This window comes from Tursiops truncatus, chromosome 14 (assembly GCF_011762595.2).
Source record: "Tursiops truncatus isolate mTurTru1 chromosome 14, mTurTru1.mat.Y, whole genome shotgun sequence".
In the NCBI taxonomy this organism is placed as follows: domain Eukaryota; kingdom Metazoa; phylum Chordata; class Mammalia; order Artiodactyla; family Delphinidae; genus Tursiops; species Tursiops truncatus.
The window spans coordinates 29,164,169-29,186,712 of NC_047047.1; the positions used below are offsets into that span (position 1 = coordinate 29,164,169).

The 22,544-nt window shown below is 43.1% G+C and overlaps 1 protein-coding gene across 2 annotated transcripts in view; it reads left to right on the top strand.

The window, feature by feature from the left end:
• The window catches only part of PAIP2B (poly(A) binding protein interacting protein 2B), a 45,091-nt gene that overhangs the window by 16,301 nt on the left and 6,246 nt on the right, over positions 1 to 22,544 (top strand). For both annotated transcript variants that reach the window (XM_033838336.2, XM_033838337.2), the window contains exons 2-3: positions 18,423 to 18,571; positions 21,875 to 22,051. In XM_033838336.2, coding sequence (XP_033694227.1) covers positions 18,434 to 18,571; positions 21,875 to 22,051 — 315 coding nt within the window. In that variant the 5' untranslated portion in view covers positions 18,423 to 18,433. The remainder of the gene's footprint in view (positions 1 to 18,422; positions 18,572 to 21,874; positions 22,052 to 22,544) is intronic.

Consider the following 22,544-nt stretch of genomic DNA (forward strand, 5'->3'; position numbering starts at 1 on the left):
AGGCCGCAGCAGCGAGAGGCCCGCGTACCGCCAAAAAAAAAAAAAAAAGAGAAGAAGACTTTGTAAAACAAGGAGACAGATAAATTACTTTAGTGCAAAATATGTTCCACATTGTGGAAAGAAAATCAAAATGGAGTCAGTATTGCTAAGAGAGCTCTTTAAAATGGAGCTGGGAGGCCATTAGTAAAGTGTCATCTCAGCCTGGATGGAATCTGACCTTTTGACCTGATGAAGTCATCCAGAACATCTGCCAGGAACTCAGGATACTTATTGGACCCTTGCCCTAAAATAACTGTAACAGTCTATCTACTTACCAGACCCCTACCCTGAAACAACTTGTGCCTTAAGGACAAATATTTTCTGATTAGTGTCAGAGTCAGTCACAGTTCTCACCAGGCAACTGTTTTTCCAAAGTGAAGCCTATAATATTCTTTTATTAATCTACAGGTAACAAATGTAATGCAGACATCGATCTTATTGGAATAGTAGAGAAATCTCTGGAGCCAATAGAAGAGAACTGGGCGCTCCATTAAGTAGCAGTAACAGGGTAATTTAGCAACAATCACCATTAAAGGCAAACATGTATGCATAATTATGGAGGTGAGCTGTTAAATAGTAAAATCGGGACTATTAATTACAATCAAATGAAAGTTAACACTGATTACTTACGATATACAAGGCACTGTTCTGAACACTTAATTTTTTTAAATTGAGGTGTAGTTGACTTAACAATATTATATTAGTTTCAGGTATACAATAGTGAATCAAAATTTTAATAGATTATACTCTATTTAAAGTTATTATAAAAGAGTTGCTATATTCCCTGTGTTGCAAAATATATTCTTGTAGCTTATTTATTTTATACAATTTTATACATAGTGGTTTGTACCTCTTAATCCTCTACCCCTATCTTGCCCCTCCGTCCTTCCCTCTCCCCAGTGGTAACCACTAGTTCTTCTCTATATCTGTGAGTCTGTTTCTACTTTGTTGTAGTCATTTGTTTTATTTTTTAGATTCCATATATATAAGTAATAACATACAGTATTCATCTTTCTCTGTCTGATTTATTTCACCAAGCATAATGCCCTCCAGCTCCATCCATGTTGTTGCAAATGGCAAAATTTCATTCTTTTTTATGGCTGAATAGTATTCCACTATATATATATCCATTATATACAGATCCAAAAAAATATTTCTACAATTTACGTTAAAGAGTGTTCTGCCAGGACTTCCCTGGAGGTCCAGTTGTTCAAACTCCGCATTTCCATCGCAGGAGGCATGGGTTCGATCCCTGGTCAGGGAACTAATCCCACAGCCATGTGGCGTGGCCAAAAAAACAAAACAAAAACCAACAACAGCAACAAAGAGTGTTCTGCCTATGTTTTCTCCTAGTAATCTTATGCTTTCTGGTCTTACATTTAGGTCTTTAATGCATTTTGAGTTTATTTTTGTATATGGTATGAGAAAATGTCCTAATTTCATTCTTTTACATGTAGCTGTACAGTTTTCCAAGCAACACTTATTGAAAAGACTGTCTTTTCCCCATTATGTATTCATGTCTCCTTTGTCATAGATTAATCGACTATAAGTGTGTGGGTTTATTTTTGGGCTCTCCATTCTGTTCCATTGATCTATGTGTCTGTTTTTGTGCCTGTATCATACTGTTTTGATTACTGTGACTTTGTAGTATAGTCTGAAGTCACAGAGCATGATACCTCTTGCTCTCTTCTTTCTCAAGATTGTTTTGGCTATTTGGGGTCTCTTGTGTTTCCATACAAATTTTCGAATTATTCTAGTTCTGTGAAAAATGCTCTTGGTATTTTCATAGGGATTGCATTGAATCTATAGATTGCCTTGGGTGGTATGGTCATTTTAACAATATTAATTCTTCCGATCCATGAACATGGAATGTGTTTCCATCTGTTTGTGTCATCTTTAACTTCTTTCACTGGTGTCTTATAGTTTTCCAAGTACAAGCCTTTTACCTTTAGATTTATTCATAGGTATTTTATTCTTTTGGAAGCAATTGTAAATGAGATTGCTTCCTTAATTTCTCTTTCTGATAGTTTGTTGTTAGTGTATGGAAATGGACCAGATTTCTGTATATTAATTTTGTATTCTCCAACTTTACCAAATTCATTGATGAGCTCTGGTAGTTTTTTGGTGACATCTTTAGGATTTATTTATGTATAGTATCATGTCATCTGCAGATAGTGACAGTTTTACTTCTTCCTTTTCAGTTTGGATTCCTTTTATCTAATTGCTATGGCTAGAACTTCCAAAACTATGTTGAATAAAAGTGGCAAGAGTGGGCATCCCTGTCTTGTTCCTGATCTTAGAGGAAATGCTTTCAGCTTTTCGCCGTTGAACATGATGTTAGCTGTGGGCTTATTATATGTGGCCTTTATTATGTTGAGGTATGTTCCCTCTATACCCACTTTGTGGAGAGTTTTTATTAAACATGGATGTTGAATTTTGTCAGAAACTTTCTCTGCATCTAGTGAGATGATCAGATGATTTTTATTTTCAATTTATTAATTAATGTGGTGTACCACATTGATTGATTTGCAGATATTGAACCATCCTTGTATCTGTGGGATAGATCCCACTTGATCATGATGTATGATCCCTTTAATGTTTTGTTGGATTCAGTTTGGTAATATTTTATTGAGGATTTTTGCCTCTATGTTTATCAGTGATATTGGCCTGTAATTTTATTTTTTTGTGGTACCTTTGTTGGTTTCTTGGTATTAGGGCGATGCTGGTTCATAGAATGAGTTTGCAAGCATTTCTTCCTCTGCAATTTTTTGGAATAGTTTGAGAAGGAAAGGTGTTAACTCTTCTCTAAATGTGTGGTAGAATTCACCTGTGAAGTCATCTAGTCCTGGACTTCTGTTGCTTAGGAGTTTTTTTGTTACTGGTTTAATTTCAGTACTGGTAATTAGTCTGTTCATGTTTTCCATTTCTTCCTTGTTCAGTCTTGGGAGATTGTATATCTCTAGGAATTTGTCCATTTCTTCTAGGTTGACCATTTTATTTGCATACAGTTGCTTGTGGTAATCTCTTATGATCCTTTATATTTCTGTGGTGTTGGTAGTAACTTCTCCTTTTCCATTTCTGATTTTATTTATTTGGGCCCTCTTTTTTTTCTTGATGAGTCTGGCTAAAGGTTTATTGATTTTATTTATCTTTTCAAAGAACCAGTTCTTAGTTTCCTTGATCTTTTCTTTTTTTTCTTTTTCTTTTCTTTTTTTGTCTCTATTTCATTTATTTCTACTCTGATCTTTATGATGTCTTTCCTTCTACTAACTTTGGATTTTGTTCTTCTTTTTCTAGTTCCTCTAGTGTAAGTTTAGGTTGTTTATTTGAGATTTTTTTCTTATTTCCTGAGGTTGGCTTATATCACTATAAACTTACCTGTTCATGCTGCATCCCATAGATTCTGGATCATTGTGTTCTTGTTTTCATTTGTCTCCAGGTATTTTTTAAATTTCTTCTTTGATTTCTTCAGTGATCCATTGGTTGTTTAGTAGCATATTATTTATCCTCCACATGTTTGTGTTTTTTGCAGTTTTTTTCTTGTAGTTGACTTACTGGTCTCATAGCGTTGTGGTTGGAAAAATGCTTGATATAATTTCAATTTTCTTGATTTTACTGAGGCTTGTTTCGTGGCTTAGCATGTGATCTATCCTGGAGGATGTTCCCTGTGCACTTGAAAAGAATGTGTATTCTGCTGCTTTTGGATGGAATGTTCTATGTATATCTGTTAATAAGTCCAGTTGATCTAATGTGTCATTTATGGCCAATGTTTCCTTATTGGTTTTCTCTCTGGGTGATCTGTCCAGTGATGTAAGTGGGGTGGTGAAGTCCCCTACTCTTATTGCATTACTGTTGATTTCTCCCTTTATATCTGTTAATATTTGCTGTATGTATTTAGGTGCTCCTATGTTGGGTACATATATATTTATATTTGTTATATCTTCTTCTTGGATTGATCCCTTGATCACTGTGTAATATCCTTCTTTGTCTCTTGTTACAGTCTTTGTTTTAAAGTCTGTTTTGTCTGGTATAAGTATTGCTACCCCAGCTTTCTTATTTCCATTTGCATGGAATACCTTTTTCCATCCCTTTCCTTTCAGTCTGTGTGTCTCTTTAGATGTGAAGTGAGTCTCTTGTAGGCAGCATAACTATAGGTCTTGTTTTTGTATCCATTCAGCCACTCTGTGTCTTTTGATTGGCACCTATAGTCTCTTAACATTTAAAGTAATTATTGATAGGTATGTGTTCATTGTCATTTTGTTAATTGCTTTTGTGGTTCTTTTTTATTCCTGTATTGTTCTCTTCCCTTGTGATTTGATGACGATCTTTAGTGTTATATTTGGAGTCTTTCTCTTTCTTGTGTGTGTATCTATTATAGGTTTTGGCGTTGTGGTTACAATGATAGGTTTTTGGGTGTGGTTACAATGAGGTTTATCTATAGCAATATTTATTTATTTATTTATTTATTTATTTTCGGTATGCGGGCCTCTCACTGTTGTGCCCTCTCCCGTTGTGGAGCACAGGCTCTGGACGCGCAGGCTCAGCGGCCATGGCTCACAGGCCTAGCTTATCCACGGCATGTGGGATCTTCCCCAACCGGGGCACGAACCTGTGTCCCCTGCATCGGCAGGCGGACTCTCAACCACTGTGCCACCAGGGAAGCCCTATATATTTATTTTAAGTTGCTGATCTCTGAATTTCAAACGCATTTTAACAACTCTGCATTTTTACTCCCTTCCCCTCACAATTACTGTTTTTGTCATCATATTTTACATCTTTTGTTTTGTGAATCCTTTAACTGCTTATTGCAGATATAGATACTTTTACTACTTTTGTTTTTTAATCTTCCTACTAGCTCTGTGTGTGGTTAATTTACTACCTTTACTGTATATTTAACTTTATCAATGAGCTTTTTCCTTTCATAATTTTTATGCTTCTAGTTGTGGTCTTTTCTTTTTTGCTTAGAGAAGTCCCTTTAACATTTCTTGTAAGGCTGGTTTGGTGGTGCTGAAATCTTTTAGCTTTTGCTTCTCTGTGAAACTTTTGATCTCTCCATCAAATGAAAGCCTTGCCAGGTGGCGTATTCTTGGTTGTAGGTTTTTCCTTTTCATCACTTTAAATATATTGTGCCACTCCTTTCTGGTCTGTAGAGTTTCTGCTGAAAAGTCAGCTGACATCCTTATGGGAGTTCCCTTGTATGTAACTCATTGCTTTTCCCTTGCTGCTTTTATTTTTTTTTAATGTATTTTATTTATTTATGGCTGCCTTGGGTCTTTGTTGCTGCGCACAGGCTTTTCTCTGGTTGCAGCAAGTGGGGACTACTCTTCATTGCGATGTGTGGGCTTCTCATTGTGGTGGCTTCTCTTGTGGCATTGTATGTGTTCATTACAGGTATGGTACTTAGGGCCAAGCACCATAAGGACTACAAGAAAAAAAAAAAAAGGTAACACATGAGGCATATATGATAAGGAGGCACCACAGTCCAGAGCACGAGCTCTGGAATCACACAGGCTTGGTTCAGATCCCAGCTAAGCCACTGCCATCTGTATACGCTGAAGAACAGTCGAAGGTTTAAATGTTTTACCAAATTTCGAAAAAGAAGAAAGAACCTATCTGCCAGGAAGGGACATCGTGGGGTGCAGCATCCAGTCGCGTCAGGGCTCTGCATCCCCTGCTCAGAAACCTTCACCGCCTGGCTCATGGTGATGCTGGCAGCTCAGCAGCCTGGAGAAGGCGCTCCTGTCTCCAGGCCTCTCAGAGAAGCTGGGGAGGTCCCCGGAGGAGGCTGGCCACAGCCTGGCAAGCTCTGGGTGCCTCCTGCACTCAGCTCTGAGCAGGCTCTGGCCTCTGGGCCCCGTTGGGGGGAAGGGCTGGCCGATACATACGCAGGGTTGAGGGGCCTGCAGAGCCGGTGCCCAGGCAGGGTGAGCTCTGGAGGAGAAGGCTTCCACAGTCCTGAACAGTCTCCGCATGGTGGCCCATCCGGTGCCAAACCCCTGCCACCCACAGCGAGAAGTCCCAGCTGCTAGAAAGTCCAGAAGGGGTCGGGCTCTGGGGCCCCGCTTTTTGCCCTTGGGCTGGGTTTCTCCACGGGCTGGACTTGCGTGTGCACCCCCGCCCCACCCCCTGCCCCACCGCCCTTTCTCTGTGACAGGTAAAATGGACATGTCACAGCGCCAGGTTGAGCCATCCAGCGTCCAGTGCGTGCTAGACATCGAGAGGAGTAAGAAGCTAGGGAGAAGCTCTCCGAGTTTCACACTCTATTCTCGGATTGCTTGGCGCACAACCGCTTCTACATGGGCAATTTGTACATTTCGTACCTGGCTCCACCGCCGCTGGCCCCGCTGCGGGCCCCGGTGGGCTGACACCCGCTGGTTTTGCCCTCCCAGGAGGCAGCCATATCTGACCGGGACCACCCTGCTCCAGTGCCTGCCTTCTGCCCTGGTCGCAGGCTGTCCCACAGGACCGAGTGCCTTTATCGCCTGGCTTTTACATCACACCAAAAAGACAGTATCCCATCCAGCAGGCCAGGTACTCCCGTCTGGGGATTCTTCCCTTGGTGAACTGGAGGGACTCGCCGAAGAAGCCCGTGTTGTCTGCTCATAATTCCATCAGGTTCGGCCACTCAGCCATCAAGATTCCTCCACTGGGGCGCAAATTTACCCTCCTGCATTCACCACCTGAGCAGGTAGTCAAGGTTAGGAAGCCATCCAGATGGCTAGGTACCATCCAGTCACCTTCCACTTCCTTGCCCAAAGGAGAGTAAGGTGAAGGTCCAAGAAGAACCCCGAAGAGGCATGGCAAAGATGGAGGATCACCCAGAGACCAAAGGAGAGGACGATTGGAAGAGGGGCCACTGTAACAATGGGGATATACCATTGACATCTAGGCCCCAGGAGACCAGTGGAGTCCTCACTTCCCTCAAGTGCCATCCTGAGCCTCTGGACCTCCTTCCCAAGCACCCAGAAGACAGCTTGAGTGAGAACGCCCAGATGTCTCCAGTGAACTTCTCCTCAGAAAGCCATGTCATCTGCTCAGATGGAGATCCTGGAAATGTCCTGCCTCCTTGGAAGCCTGAATCCCATGCCATAGTGTTCTCTGCCCCAACCACATGCTGCTCCCTGCTGCTGGAGAGGCCAACAAAAGAAGTGCTGGGTGAAGACCACCGGCCCAACTCACCAGGCTCACTGATGTCTGGGAAGGAGCTGCAGCGTGAAAAATCTTCAGACGTCCCATCAAGAAGCTCCCCTTCCCTGGTATCTACCAGCAGTAGGCCCTGCAAGTGGAAGATTCCCCTGCCGCTTTTTCTGCTGCTGCTGGGGCTGAGGTCGCCCCCGCCAGGGCTGAGGTCACCCCTACCACTGACAAGGGATCAAGGTGAGTGACCCCCTCCTCCTAAGCTTCCGTGCTTAGCTCTTGCCGAAAACCCAGGCACCTTGGAGAAGAACAGTGAGTGTCAGTGGAACAATATCCTGAATAATATAAGGAAGGTCCAGCCACCGTCCCATGAAAAGCAACCCCCAACACCCAGTTTTGTAGATTCTACCCCTTCTCTATTACTAAGCTACTCCTCGTCCAGTCCCTACCATCAATCCCCCTGTTTTAACTGGGCAGCCCATGACTTCTCTTGCAATCCCTTCCACCAGCATGGTCACGGCATCTGGAAGTTTGACCTTCCAGCCTACTGTAGATCCTGATGTCACTGACATGGACACTACTGCCCCTTCCCAAGCTGTCATTTTTATGTCTCTCCCAGGTTTCAGGGTGGAGCAGAGGCACCCTGCAGGGGTACCAGTGTCCATCACCCGACCTGTGCCGATGGTCCCCTGCACCACCTCAATTTTTAACCATCCCTTTGGCCCCCAAACCAACCCTCAGCCCATATTTGGGACCTCTATGGGCAGCAGAGAGCCTGTCTCCCTGGTGCTCCTGTTTTCCCCAGCCCCCCATTTACGGCTTCGGCTCCTGTTTTCCCCAGCCCCTCATTTATGGCCTCGGCCGTTATCGGTGCTTCAGCAGGCAGCACCTCTGACACCAAAACTATGGACACCACACCTCCTTCTTAGGCTGTCATTTTCCAGTCTGCCCCTGTCTCCAGGCAGAACCAATACGCATTTCACACGGCTGTTCCTATTGCGGAGAACACACCACCCAGTGGTAGCAATGCCTCAGCCCATGCCTTGACTCATTTACCTGCAGCATCGGCCAACAGACAGACCAACACTTCAAGCTTCTCTTGGACCCAGGTCTCCCGTCTCAGGCCACATTTGGAGCCAACGATGGGCAGAGGCCTAACGATTATTTTCTATTGGGAAACCCAGTAAACCCAGCACAAGATAAAGTCCTAACCTCTCCCGCAGCCCAGCCACTGCGAGTCAGCATCATGCAGTCAGCTTTGCCAGCTTCCCTATTCGCCACCACCAGCAGCACGCAGCCGGCCTTTGGCGACAACCCAGGCATTCTCCCCAGGGCTGTATCCATTACTACTGGCTTTGGAGTTGCCACCAGGATGCCCAGTACTGGGGACAGTAGCTCGCTCTTTGCCGATACCACACCGGGCCTACTGTTCATGGGACCTGCAGCCCCTACAGCTGGTGGGAGCCTTGGAGTCAGTGTGTCAGCCCCAGGGCTCGCTCATTCAGAGGCATCCAGACCACTTAACTTTGGGGCAGGACTAAGTGGGGCACCCAGCACTGCTTCTGTTCCCACTTTGGGCCAGACAACCTGCGATCTACCTGACCACGGCAAGGCTGCTGCAGTAGGAGGGACAGGCACCATCCCAGCATTTGGGAGCATACCTGATTCCACCTTAAATCCAAATACCTGGGGCCTACCTGGGCTGAATACAGGTGGTATGGTGATGGCAGGGGATAACACCATCCGCACGACTGGAGGCCACTTTCCATCACTGCACCCAGGGCCCATCTGGATGTAGAAAATCTACATTTAGAAGTTCCATCCCCAAGGAGAAGAAATCTGTCAAGGGACGTGTCAGTTTCCACCTTCCATCAGAGCTCCCCACATCTGCTGGAGTTGCAAGTGTGGGTACCACCCGTGGGCTTCAACACACTTCTAGTTCTACCTTATTTCCAAATACAAGGGGCCCACCTGCCCACAATCCAGGTGGTGGTCGTATAGGAGGGCACAACATCATGCCCATGATTGGAGGACCTGGTATTCCCGCTTACAACTGGGGCCCACCTGGCCAATACACAGGTGGTGCGGATGGAGGGAACATCTCACGGGTGCCCGGAGGCCCTGTGTATTAACTGCCATCAGACTTGGAACCCATCTGTGCAGAGAATGGGGGGCCATGGGGGACAGCACCACACCTGCTGTGACTGCATACACTTCTGGTGCCTCATTCATACAAAGCACCTGCCCCCCCTCCCCCAGCCAAAACCCAGGTGGCGCCATGGGGGATAGCACCATCCATATTTAGAGAGGAACCTCTGCTCTCAGAACACTGGGGTCCCCAAGTCAGGACACCCCTCTGACGTAGACGAGCCAGCATTGTGTTTGGAGGCTCCTGGTCAGGGCAGCTGTGCCTGTGCTCATAGGAGTCTGGCAGCCTCATAACCTGCCCAGGGCTTCATAGGAGCCATCAGCTAATTCCTTTCTTCTGTGAAGAAACTCAACAAATGAAGAGCAGATCTTATTCTGCAAACTGTGTAACCATGAATGAACTTTGCCTCACTGGAAAGCGGCTCAGCCCCTTTAGGTGAAACTTAACCTCTTCTCTTCCTACAGCAAGCCAGAGGACCACACCTCAGGGGTGTGCGTGTGTGTGCGTGCACGCGCGCGCGCGCGTGTGTGTGTGCGCGTGCGTGCATGCGTGTGTGTGTGTGTTGGAGGGTGAGGAGCATATGAGCCCACTTCAGAACTACACCAGACTTGAGAAGTTCCAGTTAGAAGAATGGAAGAGAGCTGCCTGTATCATCCACTGTGCCATCCCTGTGGTTTGACTGTTAACTTGGCCACCCAAGCTCCCAGCCAGTTTTCCCTAGACTTGGAACTGGCAGGATGCCCACTGCTGTTTTCAGATGCTTTCTCTCCCCCTATGCATTTGCCCCAATGGGCCCTTCTCTTTCCCAGCTTTATGTACATATGTATATATATGTCAATAAAATCTTGTTCGTATTAATCTGCTTCTGTTTATGTGTCTTTACTCACTGACTCAGCTGTAGAGGAAGAACTGACATATGTGAAGTTGATCTGTGAGCCAGACTTAAGGCCCCCAAATTTTGTGTCCCAGTGACTGGGATGTGGAATTAGGCACACGTTATGGCTGCATGTGCTGAGTCCTGAAATCTGTTATCAGTGTAACGAGTGACAATCAGGAGGAGCTAAGGTCCAGAGGAGGGAGAGATGGGGTGACTCACCCTGGCTTCTCTATATGTCTCTCTGTCCCCTCACTACTCCAACCACACTGGAGGCTAGATAATCCCTGATGTGTGGTAAGGAACCACACTTTAAGATTTTAGTTTTTGAAAATGTTTACATGTCTTTCGGGGCATCTTTTTATTCAGTTGAGACTTAGGCTATCTTCATACATTCCCACTCCTCCCAGAGAGGATGGATTTGGCACCCAGGTTCATGTGTCTGGAGAAACAAAGGAAGAGTTCATACCTGCTCTGTAATTATTGAAAATTTAAGTTTACCTCAAATTTACCATGCTGCTTAAAATAGCAGAAAAGATCCTCTTTAATAACTGGCTTGGCTCTGAGCTAAACTGCTGCAATATCAAATCACAAGAGTTATAATTGTGCCCAGTTCTGGCTGACCCTAGAGTTCTGCTGGGCCTCCACTAGGTTTAATAATGGCAAAATTCCTGAGTCTGTGCAGCCTATCTTCCAGTTGGAGGGGAGAACAGAAACCCATGTACATTATCTGGTAGGTTAGCCAGTAATAAATGCTATGGAGATTAAGCATTTATTATGGTGAGTTGAGATTGTGGGCAGAGAGAAGCAAGGCTTTCAACTTAAACGGTAGACAGGATAAGTCTTACTGGGAAGGTGGAATTTGAACAGTCTAGAGGGAGGCAGATGAGTCAGACATCTGAGGGAAAAGCATTCCAGATCATGGGAATAACCTCTGCAAGGCCCAGAGGAAGGATGCCAGTGTCCTCAGGGAAGAGTTAGTAAATAATGTGGCTGGAATAGAGTCAGCAAGTGGGAAGGAGGGAAGGAGGAAAGGAGGACAGAGAAGATGTGTGTTGAATTCCCTGCATCACCATTTATTGATCGTGTGATCACAAACAGTTAATTCAACCTTGAAGTGTTTCAGTGAACTCAGTGCTTTTGCTATGGCCTATTTACCTCTCAAGAGTTTTGGAAGGATAAAATAAGGTAGGGAAGTATCCCTTCCTACCTTCCGATGGCCTAGACTATCAGTTATTCCTTCCTTCTCCTTTATTTGTAGCCTCTCTGTCTCTACTAGACTCTTTCTGTGAACATTTAAACATGTTCTAGACTGTCCAGTCTTTAAAGTTTCCAGGGACCTCTCACCACTCCAGTTCCTGTTCATTCCTATTCCTTTCCTTGGCAGCTGGCCTCCTTGAGAGAGTATCTAATACTTCCTGTCCCTGCAATTCATACCTCATCCATTTGACTTTCTCCCTCATTTCTCTTTATGGATACTGCTTTCATTAAGGTCATCAGAGACCTCCATGGTCCTAAATTCTATGGACACTCTTCAGCCTTCCTTTTGACCTTGCATCAGCCTTCAACACACCTGCCTTACTGGGTGTGTCAGTCCCCTGTGTAACAGATTACCACAAACTGGTGGCTTAAAACAACATAAATTTATTCTCTTGCAGTTCTGGAGCCCAGAAGTCAAAAACCAAGGTGTTGGGAGGGCTGGGCTCTCTCTCTGGAGGCTGTCGGGGAGAATCTGTTCTTTGCCTCTTTAACTTCTGGTGCCTATAGGCATTCCTTGGCTTGTGGCCACATCACTCCAATCTCTGCCTCCCTGGTCACACTGCCACCTTCTCTCTGTCTCAAATCTCCCTCTGCTTTTCTCTTATAAGGACACATCATTGGATTTAGGGCCTACTGGGATAATCCAGAATGATCTACGTATCTCAAGGTCCTTAATTTAGTTGCATCCGCAAAGACCCCTATTCTAAACAATGTAGCCTTCACAGGTTCTAGGGATTAGGATATGAACATATCTTTTGGGGAGCTACCATTCAACTCACTACACGGGGGTTCTGTCCTCCCTTGATTTCTGTGATGGCACACTCTTCTGGTTTCCTTCTCTGTCTCCTTTTCTATACTATCTCCTCCTATAACTGACTTTTTAAAATATTCACACTTGTCAGGTCTGGGTCCTGGACCCTCTTCTCATCTCACTTTGCCCTTTTTCCCTAGGCAATATCTTCTAGTCCCATGACTTCTGTTATCATTTATGTAAACAACGAGTCCAGATTTCTATATTTAGCCATACCTCACCTACTGATGCATATAAACAACCTACCTGTGTCACCATTTGAGTGTTTCAGAGGCATTACACATTTAATGTGTCCAAATAGAACTCATCACCCTTTAGACCTCAACTCCCCATCACCACCCAAGAAAAATTTGCCCTTCCCACAGAGTTCCTTAGCTCAGTGGGTAACATTACCACCCACCCAGTTGCTTGTGCCGAAGTTATCCTCGATGTTTCCCTCACCCTGTCTCCCCACATCCAGTTCCTCACCAGAACAACCTAAAATAGTTTTGGAATCTACCTACTCTCTTCTTACTGCCATTATTTTAGTCCAAGTAGCTACCTCTTTTTTTTTTTTTTTTTTTTTTTCATCTGGTTTAGTGCATTAGCTGCCTTACTGGTCTCCCATTATCCACTCTCAGTCTCTCCAATCCATTTTCCATGTGGCAGCCTGAGTGATCTCAAAATATGAATTGAGTCGTCACTATGCTACTGAGAACACTCTTTAATGTCTTTCATTGCTTTTAGGGATGATATCCAAAATCCTTCATGTAGCCTCTGATGTCCTGTATGATCTGGCCCCATCTGCCTCTGCAACCTCATCTCTCTTCCTTGGCAATTCTCCCCCCTGGTTCTCCTTTGACCTTCCAACTATATACATACCTACCTGCTTGTAGTTCCTGAAAGTCCCCTCCTGCCTCTGAGTCTTTGCATATGCTTTACCCTCTCCTCCCTATTGCTAGCTAACTTAAGTTCTTCAGGTATCAGTCTAAATGTTGCTTGTTCAGGGAAACCTTTCCGAACCATCCCCCACTCCTGGACTAGATTGGGTCTTCCTGTTGTCTTCTCATTACTCGCTTTTACTTCTCCTTTTAATTTAATAGTAATTATTCTTAATTATTTGCTTGTCTCCCGAGCGAGTGTAAATACCAACAGGGAAAGGACTGTGTCCCCTGTCAAAGCAGCAGTCAAGCACAGTGCCAAGGGTAGATAGGCACACAGATATTAGTGAGTGAGTGCATCTAATTACCTGAGCTGCTAAGAAGTAACTGGGAAAAGACAAAACCTGAATCTAGTGGCAGCATGTTTGAAGTAAAATGTAAAATTGTTGTCCATAATGTTTAATTTTTATTAACCAGTATTAACCAGACTGAATGAAGTTAACAAAACTGTAGGAAACAGAATAGTAGAGACCAGTTTTTATATCAGCTACTCAATTGACTTTTTCCCAGCAATTGAGTCAAAAGTTCCAAGTGTTCTTGACAGTCAGACTGTTATCCTGGGCACGATCTAGGTTTATACCTTCTGAAAAAATCTCATTTAGGTTTAAAAAAACAGTCAGTTTTTTGTGTGAGCATGTTGTATCTGAAATTTGTGGTTTTTCAAAGTGTTGAACTGATGAAGTATGTATTCTAGAAATATCCTAGATATATTAAAAGCCCTGACGTTCTTCGTGGCTGAGAGCCAAGGCCTCTGTTTCAAGCCAGATATCTTAAACACAAACCCTTGATCATGGTAAAGTGCTAAATCAAATGCTTGGCAGGAGCTCAGCACTCCTGTTTTGACTATGAACAGGGCTACATGCTTTCCCATCTTCAGCCAAATGACAATCGTTATTTTCCATTTTCAGCATGTTTGTCATGTCTATAAGAGGGAAAGTGAGATAGAGGGGGAAGAAGTTTCAAGTAGTTCTTAGATTTCATAATGCAGTATAGACACAGACCAGACACCAACTCCTTTATGTACTGCTGAGGTCTAATGCTTGAAGAACTTCTCAAGTAATGACCTGCTTCAGACTGCACATTTGACTTCTTGATAGATAATTGGAAAGATGTGGCAACTGGTGGTCTATGTGGCAGAGATAGTTGTCAGTGTTCATTGAATACCTGTGTTAGTTATTTATTACTATATAACAACTTACCCCAAAGATTAGCAGGTTAAAACAACAAACATTTATTATCTCACAGTTCCTGTGGGCCAGGAATCTGGGAACAGCTTAGCTGGGTGCCTCTATCTCCGAGTATCTCATGAAGTTACAGTCAAGCTGTCAACTGGAATGGCTCTCTCATCTGAGGGCTTGACTCGGGAAAGATGAACTTCTAAATTCAATCACATGGTTGTTATAAGATCGAATTCCTTTTCACATGCGCCTCTCTGTAGTGTAGCTGACAACGTAGCAGCTATTCTGATTTGTGATCTGCTTATGTAACCAAGCATTTCCCCCCATCTCTGGATGCTTTGGGGGTATTTTCTTTGTCTCCACTACACTAGAATTTCACAAGGATATGCTTTGGTGTGGGAGGATCAAGTGAAATAATGAACATAAAAAGTCAAAATAAGCTGATTAGAGAAACACTGTGCTGTTGGAGGGCATGCATGATGGATGGTGAGCTGGAGAGGGGCTGGAAACAGAGAATGTTAACATGCAACTTCGGAAGCAGGAAAGTCAGGGAAGTTACAGGGCAGGAAAGTCAGGGAAGTTACAGGCAATGGTGGTATCTTACCTGGTGTCTTCCTCAAGTTGGAAGGCATTCCCCAAGTGTCTTACCTAGGAGTTACCATTCTCCAGCAAAATCTCCCCATTCCCACCCCACTTCTAAAGTCGAGGGGCACATTAAGCACCAATTCACTGTCGCCCAGAAGGCCCACAAACCAGTGTTGTTATTGAACTAACCCAGCAGCCCAGTTTGCTTAACCCCTGAACCAGTACCTTCTTTGGTCTTACTTTAGCACTGTCTGGGTGGTTTTTTACAAGTGAGGTTGGACAGATGATGTACCTTAAGTTACAGCATAGATATGAAAGTACTTTATAAATTGTTAAAACACTGCACAAATTAAGTTGTTGGATTGCTGCTATTTAGAGAAACCAAACTTCCCAATTGTGTGGAGAACACAGGTGGAATGGTATAAAATACGAATCAATACTGTATAACCGACTGTGGAGAGAACCACTTTCCTAGTACTGACAGTCTCATATCTCAGTGCTTTCAGCTTCTCTAAAGTGTTTGTGTTAAATTGGATAATCCCCATGTTGAGTTTGTGGTAATTTTCCATTCCCTTTCTCATGAAGGTGTATCCTGCAGTTTGTTCTCTGTGCTCTGCCTTGCTCTTGAATTAGCAGGGTTATTCTGTTCTTTCTTCCTCTGTCTTCCCTTTTTCCTTATGGTCATGTGCACTCAGGATTTATTTTTTGGGCAAAGGCAGATGTTTTAGAAAACTGAACTCTGATTCTCTGTGGGTGATTTCCGTAATGTGGGGAAAAATCAGTGTTGGTGGTAAACAACTGCCAAGTGAATCTTTGAAAATACTATATACTGAATGTAATATGCTACCCAGCAAGGTTCAAGACCTTTAAGAGTCTCTGATTTGGGACTTCCCTGGTGGCGCAGTGGTTAAGAATCCACCTGCCAATGCAGGGTACACAGGTTTGGTCCCTGGTCTGGGAAGATTCCACATGCTGCAGAGCCACTAAGCCCGTGCGCCACAACTACTGAGCCCACACGCCACAACTACTGAAGCCCGCGTGCCCTAGAGCCCACATGCTGTAACTACTGAGCCCACACGCCACAACTACTGAAGCCCGCACTCTCTAGGGCCTGCGTGCCGCAACTACTGAGCCTGCATGCTGCAACTACTGAAGCTGGTGCACCTAGAGCCCGTGCTCTGCAACAAGAGAAGCCACTGCAATGAGAAGCCCACGCACCACAAAGAAGAGTAACCCCCCCTGCAGCAACTAGAGAAAGCCCATGCACGGCAACGAAGACCCAACGCAGCCAAAAAGGAAAAAAAGGTCTCTGACTAGGAATACTTACTTATGCAGTTGCCCTGGCATTTAGAGCAGACTTAATTCTATCATTGTTATGCTGCAAATGGAAGTGGTGAAAGTCAAGAGCTGGTTTCCTCCCTTTTATAGCCTTATGGAATTATTATTCTGGAGCAGTATTTGGAATAATCATTGATTTCGTTTGTCTCTATCTGAAATATGTTAAACTGATATATTTCATACTAGGTGCCCTATTTAAACCAACAGTGAATTAAATGGGTTCTGTCTTAAATTCTTTTTGAGCTATCACTGAGTTGTTTTTCCATCTAGTCTTATTACTCTTCACAATTCTACTTTGTCTTTTAAGAAGATGAGATTTTCTAATGTTCATAACAGGTTAGAAAATTGCAAAAATTTTAAAGGGGAGTAAGCAGTAATTTTTTTTAGTGTACCCAGAAGCAGAGAAGGACTTTTTCATGAGTGTTGCCAAGATAGAAATGAGTGAGGAAATAATTTGTTAAAACTTAAAAATGCCCCAGGGTTGGTTGGGAGGGGATTGAGTTGAGACTGGAAGGAGACAGGCTGGAAAGGGAAAGTTGCCCAAACACCATGATCCACAGTAGATATGGAGTTCCTAATGCTGAGGTAGGTTACAAAATACAGAAACCTACATCTTGTGTTTCATGAGTTTATAATTGGAAAGAGAAAAATTAAACATATGAAACAGAACAATTAAGTAGTATTAACACCATGCTCATTACATACAAGAGCTTAGGGGAGGTGGTATAGAGTGAGTAAAGACTGCAGTGGTTTTTAAAGAGTCGTTAAGATTTAAATAAAGTACAGAAAAAAGACATATTTCAGATGATAGTGAACACATCAAAATGGATTTGGAAGCCAAAGTAAACAATTTTTTAAAATATGTACGCATTTGAAAAGCCATAGACAGACACTCACACAAACTGCAGACAAAAATTAAAGCCAGTAAAAACTGCCACCAAAAAATTAATCGAAAAATAATTTTTATTTATAAATTAGTTTATGAGAAATAAAAATGATGACAAATGTAATAAAAATTCTTACAAAAGTTAAGGAAACGATATATGTACCCTGAGAGAAAAATGGGTGAAGTACTTTAGCAGAAAAATTACAATATAAGAAATATAAATGGCTAGTAAGCTTATCTCAAAATACTTAGCCTCAGTAAAAATCAAAGAAATGTAAATGTAAACAATAACTTGCGAGTTTTCTTGTATGAAATTGGCAATAGTTTAAAAAATAATAATACTCATGAGTGCAGAGAAACAGCATTTACATAATACCAGTGGGAATTTAAATTCTTATGGCAGCATGGCAATAGATCAAGAGCCTTAAAAAAAACAAACCTTCTTTCCTATACAGCAGTTCTATTTCTAGGAGTTATCCTAAGGAAATCATTAGAAAAAATGAACACAAGAAGTTCATCCAACCTTTATAATACAGAAATACAGGATATACACCAAACGACAGTGTGGCTGTATTAACATAGAAATAAGAAAAAGAAAATGATGGCGCATCATGCTGTTACTGTACGAATGGATCCTTGGAGAAGGGTTGTGTGTATATGTACACACGTAGGGGAGGTCAGGAAGCTTATATCCACCACATTGTTAAACATTTTTAACTCTGGATGGTTAGACGACTGGTGACCTTAACTTTTCTCCTTTTTGCTTTTCAATACAATTAACATGTATTATTTTTGAAATATGTTTTAAAGAAAAACACATCTTAAGAATCAGAATAAGGGGCAGTTGTTTACAGTGTTTATTAAGAATGCATTTTCTCTACCTAGTTAAATGTTAATAAGGAAGCTGTGTGATCTTGGTTACGTTCTAGAACCTACAGAAATTTGGCTTGAAAAAATACTCCCCACCCTCGGCTCCCAACCCACTTGCCTAGAAAGGCTAACTGAGCCTAGATGTTTTTTTCTTTTAACTCTTAAAGCGTCGTACATCTGTATAGTTGGTAAGAGGATATGGCTAGTTTTGTAACAGTTATAGACTAGCAGTTTCTATTCATCTATAGTTAATAACTTTGATTTAGAACTTCAAAAGCATCTGGAAGAATCTTTTCATTTCCTTGATCCTTTTATCCTTTTTATCCTTTTTTTTGCTTTTTGGATCATTTTATCCTTTCTTTTGCTCCTGTTTAGGTTCTATCATAATGAATGGATCCAGTGTGGCGAATACTTCACCCAATATAAAATCCAAAGAGGACCAAGGGTTAAATGGGCATGATGAGAAGGAAAACCCATTTGCAGAGTACATGTGGATGGAGAATGAAGAGGATTTCAACAGGCAGGTAAAGAAGTGAAAGGTTAATGAGATGTGTAATTCAACAGCTATAGTATTTTACCGTCAGTCTGTTACAAGAGAAATGGGTTCATTGGCTTTAGAACAACTTGAAAATATGTAGAAGCCTGGTCTGGGCTGACCAAGAAGCAACTTCAGCTGCTGAGACCAGATTGAAGATACTTTGGAGGATGATATTGAAATGTTTCTACCATGCTAATTAAAAGAGGATCAAATACCGTGGTGTTCTGGTGTAGACTTCTGGGAAACAGCAGCTGTGTGCAGACAGGCCAGCTTGGCATGCCACACATAGGAACTCAGAGACTGGCAGAATGCAATTCTGAGATAGGGAGTGTATTAGGTGGGGGAAGGCTAGACTGCTTCCACAAAGATCCAGCAGTAATTCATGGTCTTATATCTCTGTGGCCTTAACAGCCCAAGGTAAGCATTCCAGGTAGACAGGTGACTCTTCAACTACACGGTGCCCTCCATGATGTTGCTCTGCCACGCCCAGGGCATTTTATCAGATGCAGGATAACTGGAAGTCAAGCCACAAGGAAAGGCAGAGAGCCAAATGTCAAAGCAAAGATCTCTTTTTAACCAAGTGATGCCAAAATGCTCACATCCCTTCTGGGGACATGACATGATTAATAGTTACATGGCCATATCCAGCATGAGAGACAGGAAATGTGATTTTAACTGAATAGCCTGGTGCTTTGGGGAGAAGGAAACAAGTTTAGGGGGGCAGCCAGGAGTTACCACCCCATGTGGCCCATTGTGGTATGATCTGTGTGAATAGTACATAGACCATGCTTCCTGTCACACCTCTGGGCCCAGGTAACTATTTTTGTGGGTTGTGCCTGTGAATAGGGTAGATTTAATAACAACAGGGAGCATGTTGTTATGCTCTTGGGGAGAGGAAGGGCACATCTTGAGCAGTCATGTTAAATCTTGTAGCTTGGAAATATTTTCTAGTTGTTATTTTAAGTACTTGATATTTAAAAAAAGAAAAGTGTGGCTAATTGTAATGTTGAAATAGTATGTTTAAGTCTTGCTACCAGTGACTTTTCCTTTGAATTCATGAGGTTAACTGTATTGGCTGGCTTGGGTGATTATTTTTGCTTGACCGGCCCTCCGGTGGTGGCTCAAGTGAACTGTGAATCTGTTACCAGGCTTCCTGCAGGAAAGTCATGGCCAAACAAGAAGCGGGAAGCCTGTTAAAATCACACTTAATCTCCAGAGTGAAGCATACTCTTTATTAAGAGTTAACAGTGTCTGCAAAAAAGTGTAAAATATCCTAGCTATATATTGCTTTAGATTAAGACAGTCTTTAAGAAACATGCAGTTGGGGACTTCCTAGTGGTACAGTGGTTACTAATCCGCCTGCCATTGCAAGGGACACAGGTTTGAGCCCCGGTCTGGGAAGATCCCTCATGCTGCAGAGCAGCTAAGCCTGTCTGCCACAACTACTGAACCTGCGCTCTAGAGCCCGTGAGCCACAACTACTGAAGCCCGTGTACCTAGAGTCCATGCTCCACAACAAGAGCCACCGCAATGAGAAGCCCGCACTTCACAATGAAGAGTAGCCCCACTCACCTCAACTAGAGAAAGCCCGTGCGCAGCAACGAAAACCCAACTCAGCCAAAAATAAAATATATATATATATATGGAATTTAAGAAAAAAAAATGTCATGAAGACGCTAGGGGTAAGACAGGAATAAAGACACAGACCTACTGGAGAACGGACTTGAGGATATGGGGAGGGGGAAGGGTGAGCTGTGACAAAGCGAGCAAGAGAGAGAGAGAGAGAGAGAGAGAGAGAGATGGACAGATGGACATATATACCCTACCAAAGGTAAGGTAGATAGCTAGTGGGAAGCAGCCGCATAGCATAGGGAGATCAGCTCAGTGCTTTGTGACCACCTCGAGGGGTGGGCTAGGGAGGGTGGGAGGGAGGGAGATGCAAGAGGGAAGAGATATGGGAACATATGTATATGTATAACTGATTCACTTTGTTATAAAGCAGAAACTAACACACCATTGTAAAGCAATTATACCCCAATAAAGATGTTTTAAAAATGTATATATATATATTAATTAATTAATTTAAAAAAAGAAATATGCAGTTGTGTAAATACTCATATTATTTCTTCTTGTTTTGAAAGTATACTACATTGATGACATCATTTTCTATTGCTATGCAAAAAAGTGTTCTTTATATCTTTCTAAGGTTATGAAAGTATTTTTTCTCATGTAGGGGCCTCAATACCAGAAAAGTGGGCCAGAAGCTGGGAGTTGGTTTTGATTTAATCTCCACTATCCAGGTAGTGGTCTAGTTACATAGTTCCTGTACCCTTTTCATATCTGAAAGATGGGGAATTTAAGAAGAATCGCTTCTCAACAAGATTGAGAAAAGAATTTCAAGCTTTAAAATGATTTTCTGTAAGTGCCATATGAGTGGAAAATATCTGTATCACATATTAGAAGATCTGTGAATACCTGGAATTTCTGCTATTTTGACTATTTCCTCAGCCTTATTTTTGATGGAATTTGGTTGAAAAATTAAAAATTATATTTTCTCTAGCCTGTCATTAGAAGCATCATAATTCTTAGTAGATCTCATACAAGATCATTCTTTTTTTTAATTAATTAATATTTATTTTTGGCTGCGTTGGGTCTTCGTTGCTGCGCGCGGGCTTTCTCTAGTTGGCGGTGAGCGGGGGCTACTCTTCGTTGCGGTGTGCGGGCTTCTCACTGTGGTGGCTTCCCTTGTTGCAGAGCACGGGCTCTGGGCACATGGGCTTCAATAATGGTGGCCCACTTAGAAGTTGTGGCTTAGTAGTTGTGGCGCACGGGCTTAGTTGCTCCGTGGCATGTGGGATCTTCCCGGACCAGGGCTCGAACCCGTGACACCTGAATTGGCAGGTGGATTCTTAACCACTGTGCCACCAGGGAAGTCCACAAGATCATTCTTTTTTTTTTTTTTTTTTTTTTTTTTTTGCGGTACGCGGGCCTCTCACTGTTGTGGCCTCTCCCGTTGCGGAGCACAGGCTCCGGACGCGCAGGCTCAGCGGCCATGGCTCACGGGCCCAGCCGCTCCACGGCATGTGGGATCTTCCCGGACCGGGACACGAACCCGTGTCCCCTGCATCAGCAGGCGGACTCTCAACCACTGCGCCACCAGGGAAGCCCCCCCACAAGATCATTCTTAACTGCATAGTAACAACCTCTGAAAGAAAGAGGTAGAGAAAAAACTGGAAGGTGTGAGTCCCACTGGGACAGTACGTCTGAGCTCTTCCCCTTTGCTTGCTAGGTGGAAGAGGAGCTGCAGGAGCAAGAATTCTTGGACCGCTGCTTCCAGGAGATGCTGGATGAGGAAGACCAGGACTGGTTTATTCCATCGCGAGACCTTCCTCAGGCCATGGGACAGTTGCAACAACAGTTAAATGGACTGTCAGTCAGTGATGGTCATGATTCTGAAGATATTTTGGTAAGAGCATATGTAGTTCCACATGTGACATAGTGAAAAGAATGTAGGATTTAGAGTCACAGACTCTCTTTTTGGCCCTACAACCTTGGGCAAGCCCTGGAGCCCTCTGAGCCGCTGATTCTTCACTCATCACCTGGGCATTAATAAGGGGGTGCGTTGAAGATGCACTGCACCTCTTAAAGCACTGTGCAAATGTGATGGTTGCAGCATCACCAACTTTCATTTTCTCCCATGGGCTTTTCAAAGCAGAACTGGGAATAAGGATAAAAATTTGAACATGGAAGAGGTTTGGTTTCAAATTATCATTTGCTGCTGTCCTTTTCTTTTGCTATCCCTCAAATCTGTATTTATAATTTTGAATGATGCTGTTATAAAAATTGCCTGTTCACTTTGGAAGGAATATACTCTTAAGAGACCATCTTCCACTTATAATTAGAAGCCCAGATAAATTAATTCCTTGCATTCCATGTTGGCCTAAAGTCAGAATTCTGTA